The sequence below is a fragment of the Piliocolobus tephrosceles genome, chromosome 14, assembly GCF_002776525.5.
Source record: "Piliocolobus tephrosceles isolate RC106 chromosome 14, ASM277652v3, whole genome shotgun sequence".
Lineage (NCBI taxonomy): Eukaryota > Metazoa > Chordata > Mammalia > Primates > Cercopithecidae > Piliocolobus > Piliocolobus tephrosceles.
In genome coordinates this window covers 65,185,473-65,206,632 of record NC_045447.1, presented here as the reverse complement: position 1 = coordinate 65,206,632, position 21,160 = coordinate 65,185,473, and the positions used below count along the sequence as shown (strand labels likewise).

The 21,160-nt window shown below is 36.5% G+C and overlaps 1 protein-coding gene across 3 annotated transcripts in view; it reads right to left on the bottom strand.

Annotated features, from left to right (window-relative positions):
- Positions 1 to 3,040: 3,040 nt before the first annotated feature.
- FREM1 (FRAS1 related extracellular matrix 1) overlaps positions 3,041 to 21,160 on the bottom strand; it is a 168,478-nt gene continuing 150,358 nt past the window's right edge. The window contains exons 7-14 of one of the 3 annotated variants that reach the window (XM_031934074.1): positions 20,010 to 20,159; positions 18,301 to 18,539; positions 17,576 to 17,623; positions 17,164 to 17,328; positions 16,823 to 16,951; positions 16,259 to 16,374; positions 9,593 to 9,678; positions 3,041 to 7,154 (exon numbers count right to left, since the gene is read on the bottom strand). In XM_031934074.1, the coding sequence (XP_031789934.1) occupies positions 6,955 to 7,154; positions 9,593 to 9,678; positions 16,259 to 16,374; positions 16,823 to 16,951; positions 17,164 to 17,328; positions 17,576 to 17,623; positions 18,301 to 18,539; positions 20,010 to 20,159 (1,133 nt within the window). In that variant the 3' untranslated portion in view covers positions 3,041 to 6,954. The remainder of the gene's footprint in view (positions 7,155 to 9,592; positions 9,679 to 16,258; positions 16,375 to 16,822; positions 16,952 to 17,163; positions 17,329 to 17,575; positions 17,624 to 18,300; positions 18,540 to 20,009; positions 20,160 to 21,160) is intronic. The other 2 variants (XM_023213375.2, XM_031934075.1) reach the window with 2 other exon arrangements.

The following is a 21,160-nucleotide window of genomic DNA, read 5'->3' as shown; positions in this document are numbered from 1 at the left end:
AGAGGACTATATGTCTGTTGGGTAACTTTATGCAGCTTGTAAATTGTTTTACTCCAGTTGGAGCATGGGGGTGGTGTATCACCAACAGAAATGAGTGTAGGGGGCATCTGTCTGAAAACTGTTCCCCCACTGGCCACCTTGCCAGTTTCTGCTTATACAATGCAGGCAGCTTGGGGGAACCATATTGTCCCTATAAGCTCATAACACATGGACAAATGATTAAAAACACATGGAAAACAGTTCCACAGCTAAGCTAAAATTCAGATGGGAATGGAAAATCAACTTGCAAAGCTTTCAACTGACTCAGGGCCAAATGTAGGACAGAATGTGAGGAGAAGTTGCCAAAAGAGAGGAAAGTTGGGGAAAAAAGCAAGTCATGGATAGGAAACCTAAAACAATGACGCCTTGTATTGACAACGCTTCTCTAAGGCTCTCCAAGAGTAGTACCAAATTCAACTCTTTGGAAATATTAAGACCTCCATTTCGTGAGAGAGTTTAGACAGATTTATATTTTCTACCCTCTATAAACAAGAGTTGGCTTGACTATCTTGGCAACACCTAGGCAGACACATAATCTTAAGTATCTTAAGTAAGTAACATAAATATTAAAAGATTACACATTTTTCCTCCGAGGTGTGGGAATTAAGTAACAAGGTGGCATGAGGCAAACTGTGAAAAATTGTGACAATAAAATGAAAAGCAAAGCACAACTTTCCAGTCAGGGTTTGCCTTCTGTTGGTACCTGATGCTGGGCCCAGGTTTGCCATCAAGTTGGCAGGCCTTAGTCACACTTGCAAAAGTTCGACTTGGTTCAAATCTGAAACTCTTAAGAAGCCTGTTATTTGTGTTTAGTCACTAAAATGACCTCAGTGATTCTACTGGGTAGGAAATCTGTAAGCAAGAAAATAATTTACTGGGAGCCAATCCCTGCTGGGTCATTCTGGGTAGCTTCTGCCCTGAATCCTTACTGACTCCCCCACACACTGAACCACCTTCCTCTCTGATGAGCACCACTTAGACTTTCAAGTGTTGATTTGGGGCATGATTTGCAAATAGTCCTCCTCAATATATGCAACAAATGTGTTCTTTCAATGCTGAATGTAAAAGGAAATTTTGAAAATATGGCTCCATGGAGGAGCTATGCTCTTTGGGTGATAGAAAATAACTATCACCCAAGTCCAATCCATTAACAAAGCAAATAGGATCATCCTTTCTGTCATGTGAAAAACTATTTCCTAACTTATCTCTCTTTAGAAGGAGATTTGTATATCATTAATCACATCTGAAAGCAAGACGTCCTGGGGTTTTAGAAAGGACTCCCTTAGTCATCTGGATTCCTCCGAGAACTGAAAACACATGTTGAACACAAATGTCCTAGCATACAGGAAAGTTCTCACTTGTGATATGGCAACTTAAAGCCCTAATTCTCCCACCCCAGCTCCTCCTTCCTGCTGGGGTTGGTTACTGGTGAGAACAAGCACTGCTTGAAGTTGTCACCCTATTCCAAGTGTGGTGAATACTATTCCATTGTAGTCAAAAAACATATTTTGTATGACTTGAATCCTTTAAAATTTATGGAGACTTATTTTATGTCCCAGAATATGGTCTGCCTAGTAAATATGTCACATGCACTTGAAAAGAATGTACATTCTGCTGTTGTTGGATAGAATATTCCATAAATTTCAATTAAGTTAACTTTGTTAATAGTGTCCATGCTTCTATATGCTCACTGATTTTCTACTTATTCCATCAATTATTGAGAAAGAGGTATTGACATTTCTGACCATAAATATAGATTTATCTATTTCTCTTCGAAGTTCTACCACATTTTGCTTCGTGCATTTTAAAACTTTGTTATTAGTAGGCCAGGCGCAGTGGCTCATGCCTGTAATCCCAGCACTTTAGGAGGACAAGGTGGGCGGCTTACCTGAGTTTAGGAGTTCACAGCCTGGCCAATATGTTGAAACTCTGTTTCTTCTAAAAATACAAAAATTAGCTGGGTATGGTGGTGGGTGCCTGTAATCCCAGCTACTCAGGGGGCTGAGGCAGAAGAATTGCTTGAACCCAGGAAGCAGAAGTTGCAGTGAGCCAAGACCACGCCACTGCACTCCAGCCTGGGGCAACAAGAGCAAAACTCCATCTCAGAAAAACAAACAACAAACAAACATACAAACAAACAAAACTTTATTAGTACATAAATGTTTAGAATTATTATGTTCTTTTGATGTACTGACCTATTGACCCACTAACATTATGAAATAAGCTCTTTATTCTTGGCAATACGCTTTGCTCTAAAATCTACTGTGTCTGATATTAATCTATCCACTATCCACTCCAGCTTTCTTTTGACTAGTTTTAGCATATCTTTTTCCATTCTTTTACTTTTAATGTGTTTATTTATATTTAAAGTACGTTCCTTGTAGGCAGCATATAGTTGGATTTGAACTTTTTTTTTTTTCTGTAGGATAAGTTGAGATTGATTGCTTTTGGAAAGCAAAAATACACATGGGGATAGAAGCGAAAGGTGAACTCGTACGTCATTGCTTGGAAAAAGTGTTGCGGGTTACCTTGAGGCCTTTAATGGAAGTGTTGGTTGATTTTTGTTCCTTTCTGTCTTAAGATAAACTAAACAGCCTAACAGAATATAAGACCTATAAAAACTGCTCAAAATGAAGTTAAGTGTGTAAGTTATGAGGATAGTATATTCATTTCTTGCACAATCCTGTTCTAAAGGCTTGTAAAATTAATTTTGAGAAAATCATGGTGTTCTGCACATTACAGACATCTAGACACACTTTGCCATAAGTAATAGTCCCCCCGTGATTGATGGAGAGAAAGGAGAGGAAGATCAATAAAACAGTACTATACATTTAAGATATGTCAAATCAGCATTTTGTTCCCTTTAACTAACTATATAAACAAATAAACAAAAACCCAGGTGAGACATGGGGCAAAGACTGAGTAATGTATCTTGGATGAGCAAGAGAAACACATAGCTACATCAACCCATTTATAGCTTTTTAAAATAAATTTTATATGGTGATTTTAATCACATTTTTATTGAGATACACTTCACATAACATACATTTTACCATTTAAAACAGTATACTTCAGTGGTTTTTAGTATATCCACTGTTTCTGCAACAATTACCACTACCACTATATAACGCCAGAATATTTCCATCATCTCAAAAAGAAACCCTGTACCTATTGGCAGTTAGTCCCAATCCTCCTTCCCCCAACCGGAAATCACTAATCTATTTTCTGTCTTTATAGATTTCTCTATTCTGAACATTTCATATAAATGGAATCACAAAATATGTGACCCTTTGTGTCTGCCTTTTGCTTATGATAGTGTTTTCAAATATATGATGAATTTTATTATACTCATCATTCAAAGATGAGTATATTTTACTTGAATATAATAAAACCACCTGCTCAGAATGCTAATAGATATGTGGAATAATTAGAAGAGATTCAGCGTAAAATGTGGAAGACCTCAGTTCTAATGCTGATTTCTTCACACAGCAACTTTCTCTGTCATAACATAGGAGTATTAAGTAAGATGATATCCAAGGTATCTCTCTTTAATTTCTATTACTCCAGGAATCCCTAAGATACAGAGACATGTACTCATCATTTGGGAAAAAGTAATTGCTAAAACATCAATTAACTAGATATAAAAACTTTAGTTCCTAACTTGATTGTGGAGACAGAAAATTTGGGACAGCTGCTATCAATAACACTTTGACCTGATTAAAAGTTAGGAAGTTAATATCAGTGTCTTAATCAAGAAAAATATAACAAAATTCGGCCTGAGCTGTTTGTATCTGTGTGTTTCCCTTCGATTAGGAAAAGGGATGATGTAATCACTGATTTCCACTGTGACTTCCTTCCCGATAAAAAGCTTGAGGCATAAAAAGCTATTATAAATTTGCATATATGCACTATGCTTTTATACTTCTATGTTTTTATCTTATTCCCTACAATATCTCCAGTATCTGGAACAATGTCAGTTGCATGGTTGGCACGCCTTGTTCAATATTTGTCAAATGAATGGTAGTTGGATATATGGATACAAGGAAGCCATACAATGAAAGGCTGGTCCGACCAGTCAAGATAAAAAACATGTTGACTTTTCTCCTCCATCCCTTGCTAAATAGAATCACTAAAATCTAAAACTCACGTGTCCCCAGAAATAAGATAAAATGTTAAAAGCTAAAGGAAAGTGTCTCAGAACTTAAAACAAGTTTATTAATTTTGATACAATACTAGATGCAGTACATTTAATATGCTGCTTTGTTGCAGAAATTACTCAGCACCAGTTTATGGTTTAAATTATACAGAACCATAATGTAAATTAAAATATGTGCATATCTTTTTGGCTGTATTAAAAATAAACAAAAACAGAAATCAAATTAATGTCACCTGGTTTATTTTCACCACTTCTTGGAAGGAGATGAAATGATTATCATATGTTGCTTAAGTTTATATTTAGCAAATAGATGCTATGTTTTTGTTAAAGACCAAACAATCAGAAGATTCTGAAAAGCCAGATACTCTTGAGCTGGACTGATGCCCCTGGATAGAGTGGGCCTTTTCCTGAGGTGGTACTGAAATCTGCAGAGAAGAGCTGGGTACATTCAGGTACTTCTTGCTGCTTTCCTTCCTAGTTACCATCAGTTCCCATCCTCTCCTGTTCAACCCTTCTCATCCCTCTCTCCTGTAATCTCTCATTCCCATTCTATCCATTACTCCATTTCCTTCCTTCCCACTCCCATTAGAAACTACCAGTTAAGGCGGAGGGAACCTTGACAATCATTTACTTCTTTTCCCCCTGAGTCAAAGCTCAATTGTAAGAATAAAATGAAGGTTGCGATGAATACCACCCATCACCTAAACTTGCCTGAATTTCTATTTTTATCTTCTTAAAATGACTTGGATTTTCCAACTTGATTAATGCTTTCATGATCAGGAATATTTTAAAATATTCTTGTAGCATTTCTAATTGTTATAAAAATCAAAACACTCACTCTTTATGTTAACATTTGCAATTAGTTCAGTATCATTTATCATTTACACTGCAGAAATGTGTAATAAATCTGCCATGCTGACAAGGTTCTACATAGTTGACATAGTTCTAGATTTTCAGTTTTAGATGGTTTATATAGTTTTAGAGTTCCAGTGGAAGGAGTGGCCTTTGAATCACTGATTTCCCAAACTTCTACTTCCTTCCTAGGACTTAACCCTTTAGGTAAACAACTATTTTTTCTTTGGCCCAAATCTCACATTTCCACACTGCAAGAAGCCTGTGGACCAGAAGGAATTTGACTGGAGCTGGTAAGAGGATAGGTGTGGCATCTTTTGGTTAAATGCCAGAAACTGCTTGTGTCTCACAGAGAACCTGTACATTATGCCAGTCTGGAGCCCACCTGTAACATCTCAAGTAAGGACCCTCTGACACTATAATTATGTTTAGATTTAAGAAATAGGCAGAATGTCTGGATCATATTCCAATCTTGCTTTGTAAATTTTTCTATTGATTACAACCTTGATAAATGAACTGAAATAAGCTTGCCATGTTTTTATATCCAGAAACTTAACTGACTTTCTCCAAGCAATTTTAGTGTCTATAACACTCAAGGTATTTTTATAATAAAACCAGCACCAGAGCTCTAGTCTACTTGATAACCCCCTTTTGATTCTGAAGTTACATTGGTGCTCACAGAGCAAGTAACATTTCGCAAAACCATATTTCTCAGTGATTATGAAAAGAGAAAAACTTTAAATAAATGTTTCAGACATAAAGTTCTAATTTCCTATAACTCTTAAACCTTGATTTCAGAAGGGAGTTCTGGTAAGGCTGCAATATACTTCATTGTTACAAAAATGTTCCACTCTGCTGAGATTATAAATTAATAAGGTACCTTTCCATTAGAGAATCTAGATAACATGGCATTTCTGCAAATACTAAAGATTTAAGGGTGGCTCACAATTGCCTCAAAATCCTTTCCGAGAATGTAGACTTTCAGGGGCTCTGTTTTCAGTGTTATTTTTCTCTGTTCACCAGCACAGTTCATCAGGACACTTCTGAGGAAGCAGTATTTTTCTTCCATATGTCAACCATCATTCATATTTACTCTTTATCCCAAATGTCTTTGAGAAATGCTTGTCAGTACAATAAACACAGAGGAAGAGATCATGTTACTTGAAATTTCTCATGACTCTGTAAGGCTGGGGAAACCCAATCATTAGCTTTGGGATGGTACAATGCCAACATTCAAATTGGAAAAGGAGATCTGTTTCGTGAATAGTGATGAACAGAACTCTGAAGTACAGGCGGCCCCCTGAATTCTTACCTGAACTACAGCTTTGAACAGATGAGCCTCCACCTACAAGATTCTTTCATCTAAAGTGTTTTTCATTATAGAAAATTCTCTTTTTCCACCACAGCCTCTAATCTTAGATTTCACATTTAAAGGGCTCCAAAGGGACAACTTTGCAGTTCAACTTTGGTTTAATGAACTAGTAGAGTTAGCTTCACTCAAACTAAAGTGGTAGGAACACCTACGATATATATTTCAGAATAAATTCATTAGAGGTAATGGGACCAAATTTTTTTTTTAAATTCAAGGACCATGAGACCAGTGCTCCCTGAGGTTTGGAGTGGGGTAAGAGTGAGGGTCTTCTGGAATAAACAAATCTTATACTTTATAATACTGCTGGCATTTATTTTAAAAGGTATTGAGACACAAAAATTGTATCTTATCTTGTAAAAAATATTCATTTATCAATCTTTCTAGCACTATTAAAAATGTTCCCTTTTCACTAGACTGAATCACAAAGGTATACCCACTCAATCATAACAATTTGTTTTCTATGGAGCAATATTCACAGATCCTGTAAATAAATAGGTGACAAATTCCAGGTGGCCACCTGTAGGGTCTGTTATATTTAGAGTTTTCTGGAACACACATAATTATGAGGTTTGGCTCTCCTGCAGTCCTTTGATTGCCATTTCCCTTGTCTTTGAATCAAAACACAGCTCTTTCCAAGCTTGGAGCGTTGAGAGGGCCCTCTTCTCCCATTGGTGAAGGCAACAGGTTCACCACTGATCCACTCCCAGTGGCCAGGACGCACTTGGTCATTCAAACCTAATGTGAACCAAAAGAACGTGTCAATTACTTTTATTGCATTTATACTTAGATATCAAATCCAACTATTGCTCTAAGCTCAGTTATCACATGCAAATGTGGGCCCAGGTTCTAAAACAAGGGATAGGAACTTGGAATACTCTAAGATACGAGGCGTCAAACAAATCCCAGTCCAATTCTAGCTCTACCACTTACTTGCTAGATGAGCATCTTTGGGCAGGTTACTTAACCTCTCTGAGTTTTAGTTTCCTCATCTAAGGAATGAGCATAAAAATAGTACATCTAGGGTTGTTTTGAGGATTAAAAAAGATAATGCATGTAAAGCTCTTGGCATATATAAGTGTTTAATAAATGGCAGCTATTATTGTTATTCATATCATCCTACATGCAGAACTCCTATCACAGGGAAACAGATACTCTCTTGCCTATTGTTCTTCCTCCTCATTATTTAAATATCCTGGTTTTCATATTGGAAAGTAGCTTACTATGTATTATTTTGAGTCCAGAGCTTAAGATGTTTCAATCTGCTACAAATCCAATAAAAAGCAGATTTTCTCGACTTGTCTCTCTACCTCCACCGGCAAATTTTGCAAATTATACTTTAATGTTGTAAAGCTTCTGTAATGTTTTCTTAAAGAAGCTTTCCCCCACTCTTTCATAATAGAAATAAAAAAGAATAAAATAAAAAGGAACCCCGTGCCACAGCATGATCCAACATTCCCTAAATCAAATTTGACCATGAAAACAGTCCTAGATATGTAACATTTTACCTTCCCCCAACTGATTTGCAGTCAGTATTTTTGGGTGGAATCAAATGAAATACTTTTGGTTAGGAATGCCCTCCTGGAATTATTGATTAGATGACATTATGCCTAAGCATATTGTGAGGACAGAGCCTTGAAATGAGTCATTATGGATGTAGAGAAAACTTATCTTCCAGCTTGTCTCTTAATACTCAGTTCATTTCAGAACTTAGGGACCCACCGAAAAGCCAAGAGAGGGAACTATCCTGATTCCCTCAAACACAATGCCTCTAAAGAGAAGTAGTGGGAACACTGACTTTGATGGGCCCTGAAAATTCTGTTTCTAAAGTGGTTTAAAAAGATTTGTTATTCGGCTGGGTGTGGTGGCTCATGCCTATAATTCCAGCATTTTGGGAGGCTGAGGCGGGTGGATCACCTGAGGTCAGGAGTTCAAGACGAGCCTGGTCAACATGGTGAAACCCCGTCTCTACTAAAACTACAAAAATTAGCCAGGCGTGATAGCGGACACCTGTAATCCCAGATACTCAGGAGGCTGAGGGAGAAGAATTGCTTGAACCCAGGGGGCGGAAGTTGCAGTGAGCCAAGATCGTGCCACTGTACTCCAGCCTGGGTGACAGAGTAAGATTCTGTCTCAAAAGAAAAAGATTTGTTATTATTGTTAAAACTACAGAAAAATATTAAGACTTTAGAAAAGAGGGAATACAATTAAAATCACCTATATTATTATTATTATTATTATTATTATTACTATTTGAGACAGGGTCTTTCTCTGTTGCCTAGGCTGGAGTGCAGTGGCACAATCACGGCTCACTGCAGCCTCAACTTCCTAGCCTCAAGCACTCCTTCCACCTCAGCCGCCCAAGTAGCTGGGACTACTATTAGCTGCCACCATGCCTGGCTACTTTTTAAGTTTTTCATAGAGACAGGGTCTATGTTGCCCAGGCTCATCTTGAACTCCTGGGCTCAAGCAATCCTCCAGTCTTGGTCTCTAAAAGTCCTGGGATTACAGGCATGAGCCACCATAGTCAGCCTACCTATAATTCTTGACTGGAGGTAAGTCATTTCTAATTATTTGGAATATATATATATGTAATATGTATAATTTATTTATATTTATACATACACCATATGCATAATTGCTTTCATTCTAAATTATTTCATACTTTATATGGATGTGGATCCTGCATTTTCACTTAGCACCTTGCCATAAATAGAATACACTTTATGTTTTATATGTAATATAATGTGCATCAACATATATTTGTTAAATGAATAAATAAACATAAGGCAATTTTTTATGTCTTTATTTTTTAATGGCTTGCAAAAGCATTAAATCTTACATATTCCTTCATATGGCTGTACTATAATTTATTTAACCATTCTTTAGTCATAGCAACTTTTAACTTTTTACTTTTTGAAATGTTATTGCATTGAATTCTCTTGCCTGTCAATCTGACCACATCCCTATTTATTTCTTTGGGCGAGATGTCTAAAAATGAAAGTATTGTGTCAAAAAAAGGTTTAAGATGAGTTTTAAAAGATAAATGGTTAGAGCTATTGATTGCCTATTATTGTAAACCACAATCATTTGACCCATGGAAGGGAGTAGCAGGGTGGTGGTGCCTGTTTGTTTCATGTCCTTGCCTCCCTCCACAGTGCAGCACAGATACTTGCCTATCCAAAAGGACTTTCTCCCACCAATGTCCCAGAGCCATCGCATGTGTTGCCTGGAGAATACAGTCACAAGGTTGCCCATGTATCTACACGCAAATGAAAATGAGAGCATCAACAACAAGCAGTTAACATTTCTGCTGATATGAAATGCGTAACAGAAATAAAAATAAGTTTAAAATACACAAAAAAGTGTGTATTTAAAAATATCTTTCTAAGATTTTTTTTTTTTTTTTTTTTTTGAGACGGAGTCTCGCTCTGTCGCCCAGGCTGGAGTGCAGTGGCCAGATCTCAGCTCACTGCAAGCTCCGCCTCCCGCGTTTACACCATTCTCCTGCCTCAGCCTCTCGAGTAGCTGGGACTACAGGCGCCCGCCACCTTGCCTGGCTAGTTCTCCGTATTTTTTTAGTAGAGACGGGGTTTCACCGTGTTAACCAGGATGGTCTCGATCTCCTGACCTCGTGATCCACCCGTCTCCGCCTCCCAAAGTGCTGGGATTACAGGCTTGAGCCACAGCGCCCGGCCTTTTTCTAAGATTTTAATAGTGCAGTTTTAGTTAAAAAGTATCTGCAGGGTGGGGGTAGGTGGCATCAAAGAAAGTGACGGTTTATTATAATATCTGGGCTTTACAGCATAAAACATCAATAGGTTTTAAAACATAAACAATAGGTTTCAAACATCTTTTTGGAAAATCAGCAATTGATTGCTTATAACAATTACTTATTTAATGACAAAATACTATTCTTTTCATAAGTTTATTTCTAGCTGGTATAAATTTGGCAAATACCAAGTTAATTTGATGAGTAAGGTAGCCCAAACTAACTATTTAGATAAAATTACTTCAGGTTTAAATTTGGAGCTTAGTGTGTTTAGACAAATAAACAAATTATTATGACTCCTTCATTATACTCAATGAAATGAGTATAGCCCCAACTGTCAAACCTTCATATAATGTGTAGAAATTAAAGCTCTTGTTTTCACAAACGTATGTAAAATATTTTTTGCAAAACAGAATTTTTTATAAATTATTTTTGCAGCTAGCTGAGTTATTCCTAGAAGTAATATTTGATTGTGCCTAATTCCCCGGCAGTGCTCATTAAAACCTCCTTAAAAATGCTTTAAGTAAAAAGCCACTGAATAATTCTTTCTTTCTTTTTTAAAACTAAAAAACCAAAAAGTTTCAAACAAGAAACAAATACATCATGTATATATGTATCATAACATGACATTGTACCCCACAAATACATACAATTATTATTTGTCAATTAAACATAAAATTAAAATTTTTAAAATAATTTTAAACATTTAAAAAATTAAACAAGGAAAAAAATAAGTTAAATAACCATGATCTTTTTGCCTGGTTAATATCCATTGATATGAAAAGAAAAGTAGGAAACAAAATTAGCAACACATTAGATTAGATAGCTGTTGAATTTAATTTTATTTATTTTGCCTATGACTTTTCAAAATTCAGATCTATTTCTCTGCTTTTCCAGACTAGATATGGTGAACATAATTTGTCTATTTTTAAATGATTTTTCCCCCACTAATAATAGTACTTTGCTGCTGTCTGATGCAATGATGATTTCTAGGCCTTCTTAGATATATGAGGCTCTTTGCCCCTCCACTGAATGGCCTTAGACAGCTGGATTGGGTTTTGTGACTTGGCTCTGACCTCATTATTGACTCTCAGCTCCTGTCTGACAGTTACAGTAAGTATGATGAGGCATCTCCTCTCCTCCCCGCCCATCATATCCAACATGGTCATTCTAATGTGCTGTAGGCTTAGAACACACAATATGAAACTTGTGTTAAACACAGGCTGAGGGAGGGCTTGAGGTACTGTCCCAGTCACTAAGACATTTTGTACAGAGCATGAGAGACCAGGGTTCCACTTCCTGATTACCCCTTAATTCCCCGAATGAATTCCCTAATTCTCTTACTGAACTAATTCGCTTACTGAAATTCCCTAACTTTGCAGCCTCAACTTTTATTCAAGGATATTTAACATCTTCTATAGCTTGAAGATTCCTGAAGCTGTCTTTAAAACAAACTTGGTAAAATCCGTTTTAGCTGCCCAAGTACAATTTCGGTTTTCTTTTTGACTCTCCAAAAAGCAAGAAGTTCCACAAGAGTGAGATGGGAAGATAGCTCTGCTTCAAGACAGGTAAAATGTTAAGAGCATAGTTATTCACAAAAGAAATATTTAGGTATTCATATGTTTAATATTTTATAAAAATATCACTCCTTTTATTTTATGCTCACATACATATAAAATATGCTGGGTGTTATCTGTATAGGTGTACATATGGATATACAATTATAAATAGGTACACATACACAAATATTTGTGGAATAGAGTTAGAAACAGAAGCTTTAATTTTTCTGGTTATAGAAATAAATATCTGCTTCTCTGAAAATTTTTTATTAAGTTTAGGTAGATTTCAGGGTAACTCTAAGGATAGGCCAGCAGGGGTTCCAGACATTCCTGCGGGAAAACAAAATGGTTTCATAGATAATGCTCTATAATAATAGAATTACCAAATGTACAACGACTGCCTGGGGAAATGAGCAGATGAGATTACAACATGTAAATTCAAGAAATGCATAATCTAGGAGTCTGGCTCCTTTGACTCAGAAAAATAATAAAACACCAATGGGGAGGAAAGAAGATTGGAGATAAAGGTCGAGTTGAGTTAGCAATCTGGTTAGGGACAAAGGATAAAGCAAAATTTGCTGTCCTTATGGAAATATAGGTGTTGTGGATGACCCTCTGTAAAGGACTTTCAGAAATATTTGTTAAATGAATGAATCTATAAACTAGGAATTTGATCTTACTTTAGGTTTGCCTTGAAAGGTTAGTTTGATTCAAATCCAAAGGAAATTTAGGGGCCATAATTTAATAAAAAACTTAATATGTGTTTGCAGTGAGAGAAAAACAATTATTAACACATAATTTTGAAAATCTACTTTGGGTTACCTCAACACATAGTTAAAATACACATACTTGTCAGTACATCTATGATGAGAAACCTGCTATACTTAGGGCCCTGTTTTAGAGAGTATAATGATGAAAAACTAAATTCTATCTCTTTCATTTACTTCCTTGTATGCCTGTGAGCAAGTGATTTTGCTTCCTTGAACCTCTTTTTAAAATAAATCTGTAAACCTTAGATAAGAGAAGTGATGAAAGGACCAAATAAGCTAATACATGTGAAACAATTTCATATACTGTAAATATAAAAGTAAGACACTATTGACAAGGAGGCATGCAGACTACAGTTAGGCTAATATAAAAGGGTCATGGGTGAAGGTGCTTAAAACCAAGCTGCAGATGAAATCTCAGATTAAGTACCTGAGAAAGTACCTATGCTTTTAAATTAACTTAGACCTTAAGTTTACTATTGTGATGATCAAATACTACAGTATTAATAGATATGTGAAGAACTCATTGCTACTCACCAATAGAACCTAGTCATAATTATTAATAGACTGAACAATAAAATGAAAACAAAAGATGATGGGAGACTGATGTAGGTTTGTCAACATGAGGGCATCAACAACGTTATAAGTTGCTATTATTTCATAAAAAGTGGTTTTTGACAATGAAAAGCTGCACTATTATAATCTCAGAATAAAGAACAGTCCTTTAAAAAAAACACTTGGCAATCTGACACCACCATATATGACTGAATGGAAAGATATTTCTCAATACATACTGTCCTTATTTTTCTCATACGTTAAGAACCAACGAAAGCTTCATTATAGACCAGTTATTTGCATTGTCCTTTAAGAACCTTGGAAGATGTACAAAAGGTTGCTTCTAAACTTCAAGTTGGGAAGTTCTGTTCTGTTCATCTACATTTTATCAACAAATCCCAGCAACCATTTAATCTTGATAACTTTGGCTGCAGTATAACTACTTGTTCCCTTAATTTTGTAAGCAAAGACACCATCGTATTCTCCCCGCATTGTTGCATACCGCAATCTTCTTCTTGCTAGTTTAGACAGCTTTTGATCAACATCAAAGCCCTTTCCTCAAGGAGGAAAAAAGACCAATACTACTACTTCTATTGATAGAATGCATTAAGACAAACTAAATGACAAATAGTTAAGATATCATTTTAACATCTTAACCATCTTAATGATGGAAGAATGTCTTATTTGTTCTTTAACATGTAGCACTATGGAAATATATGTATTTAAAGCAATTATTATTTGTAAAAATTTTAATATTTTATCTTATTTGATATCGCCAACTTATCAACAAAAAAAATCCTGAAAGCCACTGATTAACCTCTCTGGTGACTCTACTTGCAGTTGAAACATGAAATACATCAGTGAAGAAAAAGGTGGTTTCACCAGTTTTTAAACACATTTTTAAAACATTTTATTAGCTTTTTTAAAAATCTAGGTATAATTTACATTTAATAAAATGAACAGATTTTTAAATATTCAAACTGATGAGTTTTGCCAATTGTATATACATCCATTTAATAACCACTTAGAATAATACACTGAACACTTCTCTTACTTTAGAACATTGCCTCGTGCTATTTTCTAGCCATTCCACAATCTTACCAGAGATAACAATTTTTTATTTCTAACAACATAGATTAGATTTTATTTATATAAATGGAATCATATAATAAGTATTCTTTTGTGTAGGGCTGCTTTCTCTCTACGTTCTATTTTTGATTTATCTACATTGCTGGAAGTTTCAGTAGTCTATTCCATCACTTATAAAATAATTTATCAAAAAAATTTATTCTCTTGTTGATGGAAAAATATCAAGTATTTCTAAACATCAATAACAAAAAACATTGACCCAAATTAGTATCATTGTGAATAAAGTTACTATGCAATATTTTTATGAAGCTTTTTTAGTGTATATTTTTATTTCTTTTGGTCAAACACCTAGGAGTAGAATATGTTAGGTCATAGTGTAGATGCATATAAATTTATAAGAAACTGTTAGACAGTTCTACAAAGTGATTGTAACATTTTACACTTCCACCAACAACACATGAGAATTCTATTTGCTCTATATCTTTATCAACATGTGGTATTGTCCACCATTGAATACTATGCAGCCATAAAAAAGAACAAAATTTTGTCCTTTGCAGGGACATGGATGGAGCTGGGAGTCATTATCTGTAGCAAACTAATGCAGGAACAGAAAATCAAACGCTGCATGTTCTCATAAATGGGAGCTAAATGATGAGAACACATGGACACATAGAGGAGAACAACGCACACTGGGGTCTATTGGAGTGTGGAAGGTGAGAGGAGGAAGAGGATCAGGAAAAACAGCCAATGAGTACTAGGCTTAACACCTGGATGATGAAATAATCTATGCAACAAACCCCATGACACACATTTACCCAGGTAACAAACCTGCACATTTTCCTGGGAACTTAAAATAAAAGTTTAAACATTAAAAAAAAAAAATTTGGGCCGGGCGCGGTGGCTCACGCCTGTAATCCCAGCTCTCAGGGAGGCAGAGGCGGGAGGATAGCTTGAGCCCAGGAATTCGAGACCTACCTGGGTAACACAGCGAGACCCCATTCTCCACAAAAAGGAAAAAAAAAAAAAAAAGACAAAAAAAAATGTGGATTGTCATATTTATAATTGTAACTATTATAGTAGGTGTGAAGTGGTATTTCATTGTGGTTTTCATTTTCATTTACTTCATATGTAACAGTTTTGAGCACCTTTTCATTTATTTATTGACCAACTGGACATCTACTCTTGCGAAGACTATAAATCATTTACTATTGTTTGAATTGTCATTTTGTCATTGATTTGTAGAAGTTGTTTATATTGTCTGGGTTTAAGATTTGAGAATAGCTTTTCCTGAATGTGGTTTGCTCTTTCATTTTCTTAATGGTGTCTTAAGATGTGTATAACTTTTTAAATTTTATGAAGTACAAGATCTGATCAATAATAACCAGAGACTTCTCTAGTCTCCATTTCCAACCATGGGGCATATTAGTCTAATTGTGTTGTCTGGATAATATCCAGATTGGCATAAAAAAAAAAAAAAAAAGGAGGGTCAGGGATCGGTACACATGCATTTTTGAAGTCCTTCTGGACTATATACATTGGTTGTCATTCTCTGACCACAAGTCATCCTTTATTGAATGTTCTGTTACCCAGTGAGCCTTAGTCTTACTTGTCCAGCTTTAGAATCATTGCTATATAATTGCATTGCTAGCAGCCTGATGCTATAAGGCTTTTCATTACTATATACTTTCAATTAAATGGGCAGGAATTCTTATCACATAAAAAAAAAACTGCAGTGCTGCTGACTGAGAAAAATCTCCTGATTTCCTCACAAAGACTGAGACAGAGAGGAAAAGAAAAGAACAGAAAAAGAAACATGGCAATGGTGCAGCTTTAACAGAAAAGAGCTAAGTCAAATATTTGGTTGGTGCAAAAGTAATGGCAAAAACTGCCATTACTTTTGCACCAACCAAATACATCATCAAGGCCCATCACAAATCCATTCTGAACTAGGGAACTGCCTTGGGGCTCCTAAAACAAAGCCAGGCAGATATTAGGCACTTAATACTTGTTGAATGAATGAAGCAGTTCTCCACTTCCATGAGAAAATAGAGAAATAGTGGAAAAGAAAACATCAACCAAATGTGCAATAGGGTTCCTTACTGTTCCCTGCAAGCTCGGGCAGCCGCATTCCAGGTGCTTTTCTGGTCTGTGATCAAGATGTGACAGTAGCCTGAGTGCTGGTGCCACCCGGCTGGACAGGATTTGTCTTCCACATCCTGAAAAATAGTTGTCTGTGTTCATATCATAATGGTCTTTACAATCTGGAGTCGGTTCAGCAGAAGGAGCCCTAAGAGTTCCTTAACTTCAGTCAAGTAGTTTCGTCACCGCAAAGGGAGTCAGTCCTAATTCCAATTCTCCATCTTGAGAAATGCAATGGCTTCTTACAGAAAACACGACCACAGTCAGCAAGGTTTCAATGTTACAACTTTGACATTCTGACAACCGAACAAAACAAGTAAACATCTTCTTAAATGGTATTGATTTAACTATTTTGTGATTTTTAAAAAGCCACTTTGGGCCATTGTTTCCTCTTGGCCTTCAAGTTATAACAATGGCAGGAAGATGTAGCATGGGTTGAGTCATGCACCAGATTGTTCCTCTTTATTAGCTTCTCATAGAGCACATTGTGAGCAAAGGTGCTTGGCTGCTCAGCCTGTCTCCTACCTTGGTTTGCGGACTCCAGGCTTTCCAGGCAATCCCATTGCACTGATACAGCTTCTGGATGCCTTCTTCAAAATGGAAGAGTCCCTTTAATTCCAGAGTGCAGTTCTTTGGAAATGAGGGCAACTGGTCCTTTGGGAAGGAAAGGCAATTTAGCACTTTAGAATTGACTTAAGGAAAGTTGCTCACACATTCACCTTCTTTAGGTTTTCATTTGTTGGGAAGCATTTGTGTTGGGTAAACCATCCCCCCAACCTTGGAGGCTATTTTGTGAATTAAGTGTGTTTATGGCCCAGCAAACAACTTGTTCTAAGGTGAATAAGAAGCAACAAAGATTTTCATACCTGTCTGGGGAAGTGTGAGTCAGTTGTGGATTCCACCTTATCTGCTTGAGGCAGTTCTGCCACTTTGATTGTCTTTTGTGGCTGACTAATGATGGATACTTTGGCCTTCCTTTTGTGAGCTGGTAAACTGTCATCCTCCAGTTTCAAGGAAACTATCCCATGATACTTGAGGAAACCAACAATCAACAACAATAAGGAAAAAAACAAACACCAAAATGGCAAGCAAAAAAATGAGCAGTTCAAAAATTCAGTCAAAGCAAAAAGAGGATTTGTTTCTCTGAACACCCAAGCCTCTAATTTCAAAACAATTTTTTTGAGAGAAATATATAAATATAAAAAATATAAAATAAGTTTCATTAAATACTTGCATCCATAAATATAAGAAATTTGGCAATTCTGTGACTACACTTACATTATAGATGATGTCTGTTCCATTTCTATAAACAGAGAATGGACGAACCTGAAATTGACAGATAACAAAATATGAACAGAATCAGATTGACTAATAACTAGCAATAGGGTAAAACCACCAAAAAGATCTTGCTAATGTCTGAACAATTACAAAACACACATATCTTAAGATTTCCCATGCCCATATCATTGGAATTTCAAAAATCACTAGGCTTAATCAGAATTTATGGTTGTTGTGTGAATTCACACATACAGTTCCAGTCAGGGAAAAAAATACATCTTTATTTTTAGTATATCTATAGTACACAGAGGTCCAAGAACACACACACACACACACAAACACACACACACGTGCATGTCAATGGTCAGAATGCTGTGTTAATAAGGTCAAAGCCATGGCTTCCACACCCAATTGCATCATTTCACCTCACTCTATTTCAGGGTCATAGATCATTTCCTATTTGTCTTGGTCACAAAAGGAATCAAAGCAGAAATCATATGGATGAATCAGCATATCTGTCACCTCAGTTAGTACAATTAAAGAAGCAAGGCAGCCTCAAGATCTTTGTATACAGAAGGCACTGCATAGCTGTGAAAGGAACAATGGCCCCCACTCACTATGAAAATCAAAACAGCTTCTTCAGTGTTTCCGAATATTTATTAATATCTTCTGATCCTTTTAATATGTATTCTGCACATCAATTCCCATAAGGTCCCCATCCTTACTGTTTTGCTATTCCCACGGGTCCTAAGCTTCTTTTGAGAAAGATCTGTAGACTCAAAGCCCCGCAGGGTGTCTCCCCTGGTGACTGCTAGCTGCATGGAAGATGGAAGAGGTCTTCTTTCCAGATGAAAGGAACCAGAAGTGGTGGATGAGGAAGACCCTGGGGGCAGCAGACGCCAAATGCCCTTCTCCCATGTGCTGTGCTTGCTTTGGTTGGAGGAATATGAAGGATGGCATTGTCCTGGAGGCATGCAAGATGGCAGGCGGTCAGTTCATTTTACACAAACAGATAAGGGATCACATTGACACAGCTCCTGGAGCAGCTTGTCATTAAACCTAGATGGATGGTTTTCCCACCAGATGTTGCCTTTATGCCATTTGCCAGAAACTCCTTTACTCTTCATCAGTTTACATCCAGGAAAGCTGTGCCTGTCTGCACGTCTATTGAGTGATTATAAAGTCATAAAATCAATTTCATAAACCCCAAATGAAAATCACTGTTATGATTTTATAATCATATCACATACTGGGGGGAAAGTCTCACTTCTCTTATTATAGTATTCCCCAATATACAAGTTTATTCACTGATTAAGCATTATTCCACAAGCACTTTACCATTTCCTAGAAGTAGAAACTGGAATTGTTTAAAGATGTCATAGAATTAAGTAGTATTTATAAAACGTTTCACTTAGTTGCTACAGAACAAAGACCCAGTAAATCTTAATAGAGCAGCTCCTACTGGAAACCTCACCAATTAGTACTTCTGGAAAGGCATAAAACATTTGAGGGCAAAACCCTTGTTTGGGTATTTTATATTTCATATACAAGGTATGTATATCATGTATTTTGTGTACTTCATGTGACCGGAAAATTCTACTGGAAAATAAACGTGGTGAGGAAAGGTAATGGGGAGAGATGTTGTGGAAATGTGGATATTATAAAGACAAGAGGGGAGGGCCCATTTTTTTTTATAGCGTAAGAAAGAGAAGAGATTTCCAGGCAAGAAAAAAATATGGACCATTGGGCATGACAGGTATAAAAATGGGAGTGTAAGATTGAGTATGGTACAAACACTTGTCAAATGCTAAAAAGACAAGTAACTAGAAGGCATTTGGTGGAAAAAAATCAGAGCACCAAAGCTCTGGCTGGTCTTTATTTTATTTAGTTTACAGGTTGTTCTTTAGCATAGACAATCCAGGACCTGTTTGGCGCTGCCATCCAAAGTCATTCATTAATATTCTCCAGCTGCTCCCAAATTCCCAAGCCAGCTGCATCTTTCACATCTATTTTTCTCCAATTCCTTCCTCTCTTAGAGTTTTCCTGGTCACACTACAGTGGGGGCTCAGATTTTAGGCATTAAGAGCGCTCTTTAACAGAGGAAGATAATTACAGCTCTACAGACTCTGGGGGAAAATAATTGTCGATAGATTCTCACCAACACTATTTCCCCCTCGGTGAGAACAACAAACGAGTAGAAAAAAAACAACTACGGCACTGACTTGTTACTTTTCTCAAGTGATCCTTCTTAGCAGGAGGAAAACCACATGAAGCAGAAACCAGAATAAAGGGCCTACATCACGACTGAGGGTGCTTTCTTGACAAGAAATTAAGCATTTTGATTTGAAGGTGTTATCAAGCACGCTGGCTGTTGAAGGCAAGAGCTACGGCGCCAGGACCGCTCCTGATTTCAAGATGAGGATCAAAAGAATACCTCCTTTTGAGTCCAAAATTTTCACTGCAGCTTTTGTCTTTGTGCCAAGAACTGCATTCACAGGGGAGTTCAGAATTACTTCAAAGACCTCATCATCTTCCTCTAATCCGTCACAGGTAATTGCTATATTCCACATCTTAGTTGACATTCCTACAAGAAGTAAACATTTTAATTACTCTTTAATTGCTATTTCAATCACCTAGGTGTCAGAGAAATATATTAATTAACATGTCTACAGCTAGACTGCAGTAGCCCGAGTGAGCTATTGTACTGCTACCAACTCACTGAAGTCCTGCTGTTCTCCCAAATAATATGAAAAGACCACATTTGTTCCTGGACAATGATGATTCCGTTTAAATGCAAACACTGTAACAAAAAAGTAAGCTGCATTATGTGAGGGATGAAAAAAATGGTTATTAGATGAGATCCAAGATTAATTATTTTCCCAACCTGTCCCTTCTCTTCTTAAGAATAAACAAGTATTGCAATCTTAAAATCTTAATAGTTTAAAAAATCTTAAGCTGTTGATGCAGACAGAAGTGATTATTGGATGGTACTTCATGCTATTCATGCAACCCTTGAAATGATTGATTTCTTAATCATTTCTAAAGACAGCTGCCTGCATCGGCTTCCCCACTTCCTGAGATCTTTCTAGCCCACAAAGGCTTTTTCTGACGATGTAATACTCAGTAGTTTGGTATCCTCCTAGAGAGACTTTATGGGCTGGGGGTTCTAGAAATAGAGCCCTTTTTTCCCCTCTTTCTGGCTGCCTCTATTCATGAAGTTACAATCAAGCTTGGTTCACAGTAACTTTGTGAACTTAATATTATACAAAACAGTTTTGACATTACAAACATATCCCAGCCATCCTGTCACCACCAAGATGGGAAACAAAGCAACCCCAGATACACAAAATATTAAGACTGGAAGGAACTTCTGAGATGATCTCATCCTGACCAGTTTCCATGATGTGGATCATAGGATATCCCCTGAGTTTATTTAGAAGAACAAGTAGTGGCAGGAAGTAGAGGGAATACTTTTTAGTGGAGAAAGAAGGCTCAAGTTTAAGAGGAATAAACACAGTAAACTTATGATTTAACTTTTCTGAGCTAAGTTGGAAAAGCTTACTCTGCCATTTGCTCATTGGCTAT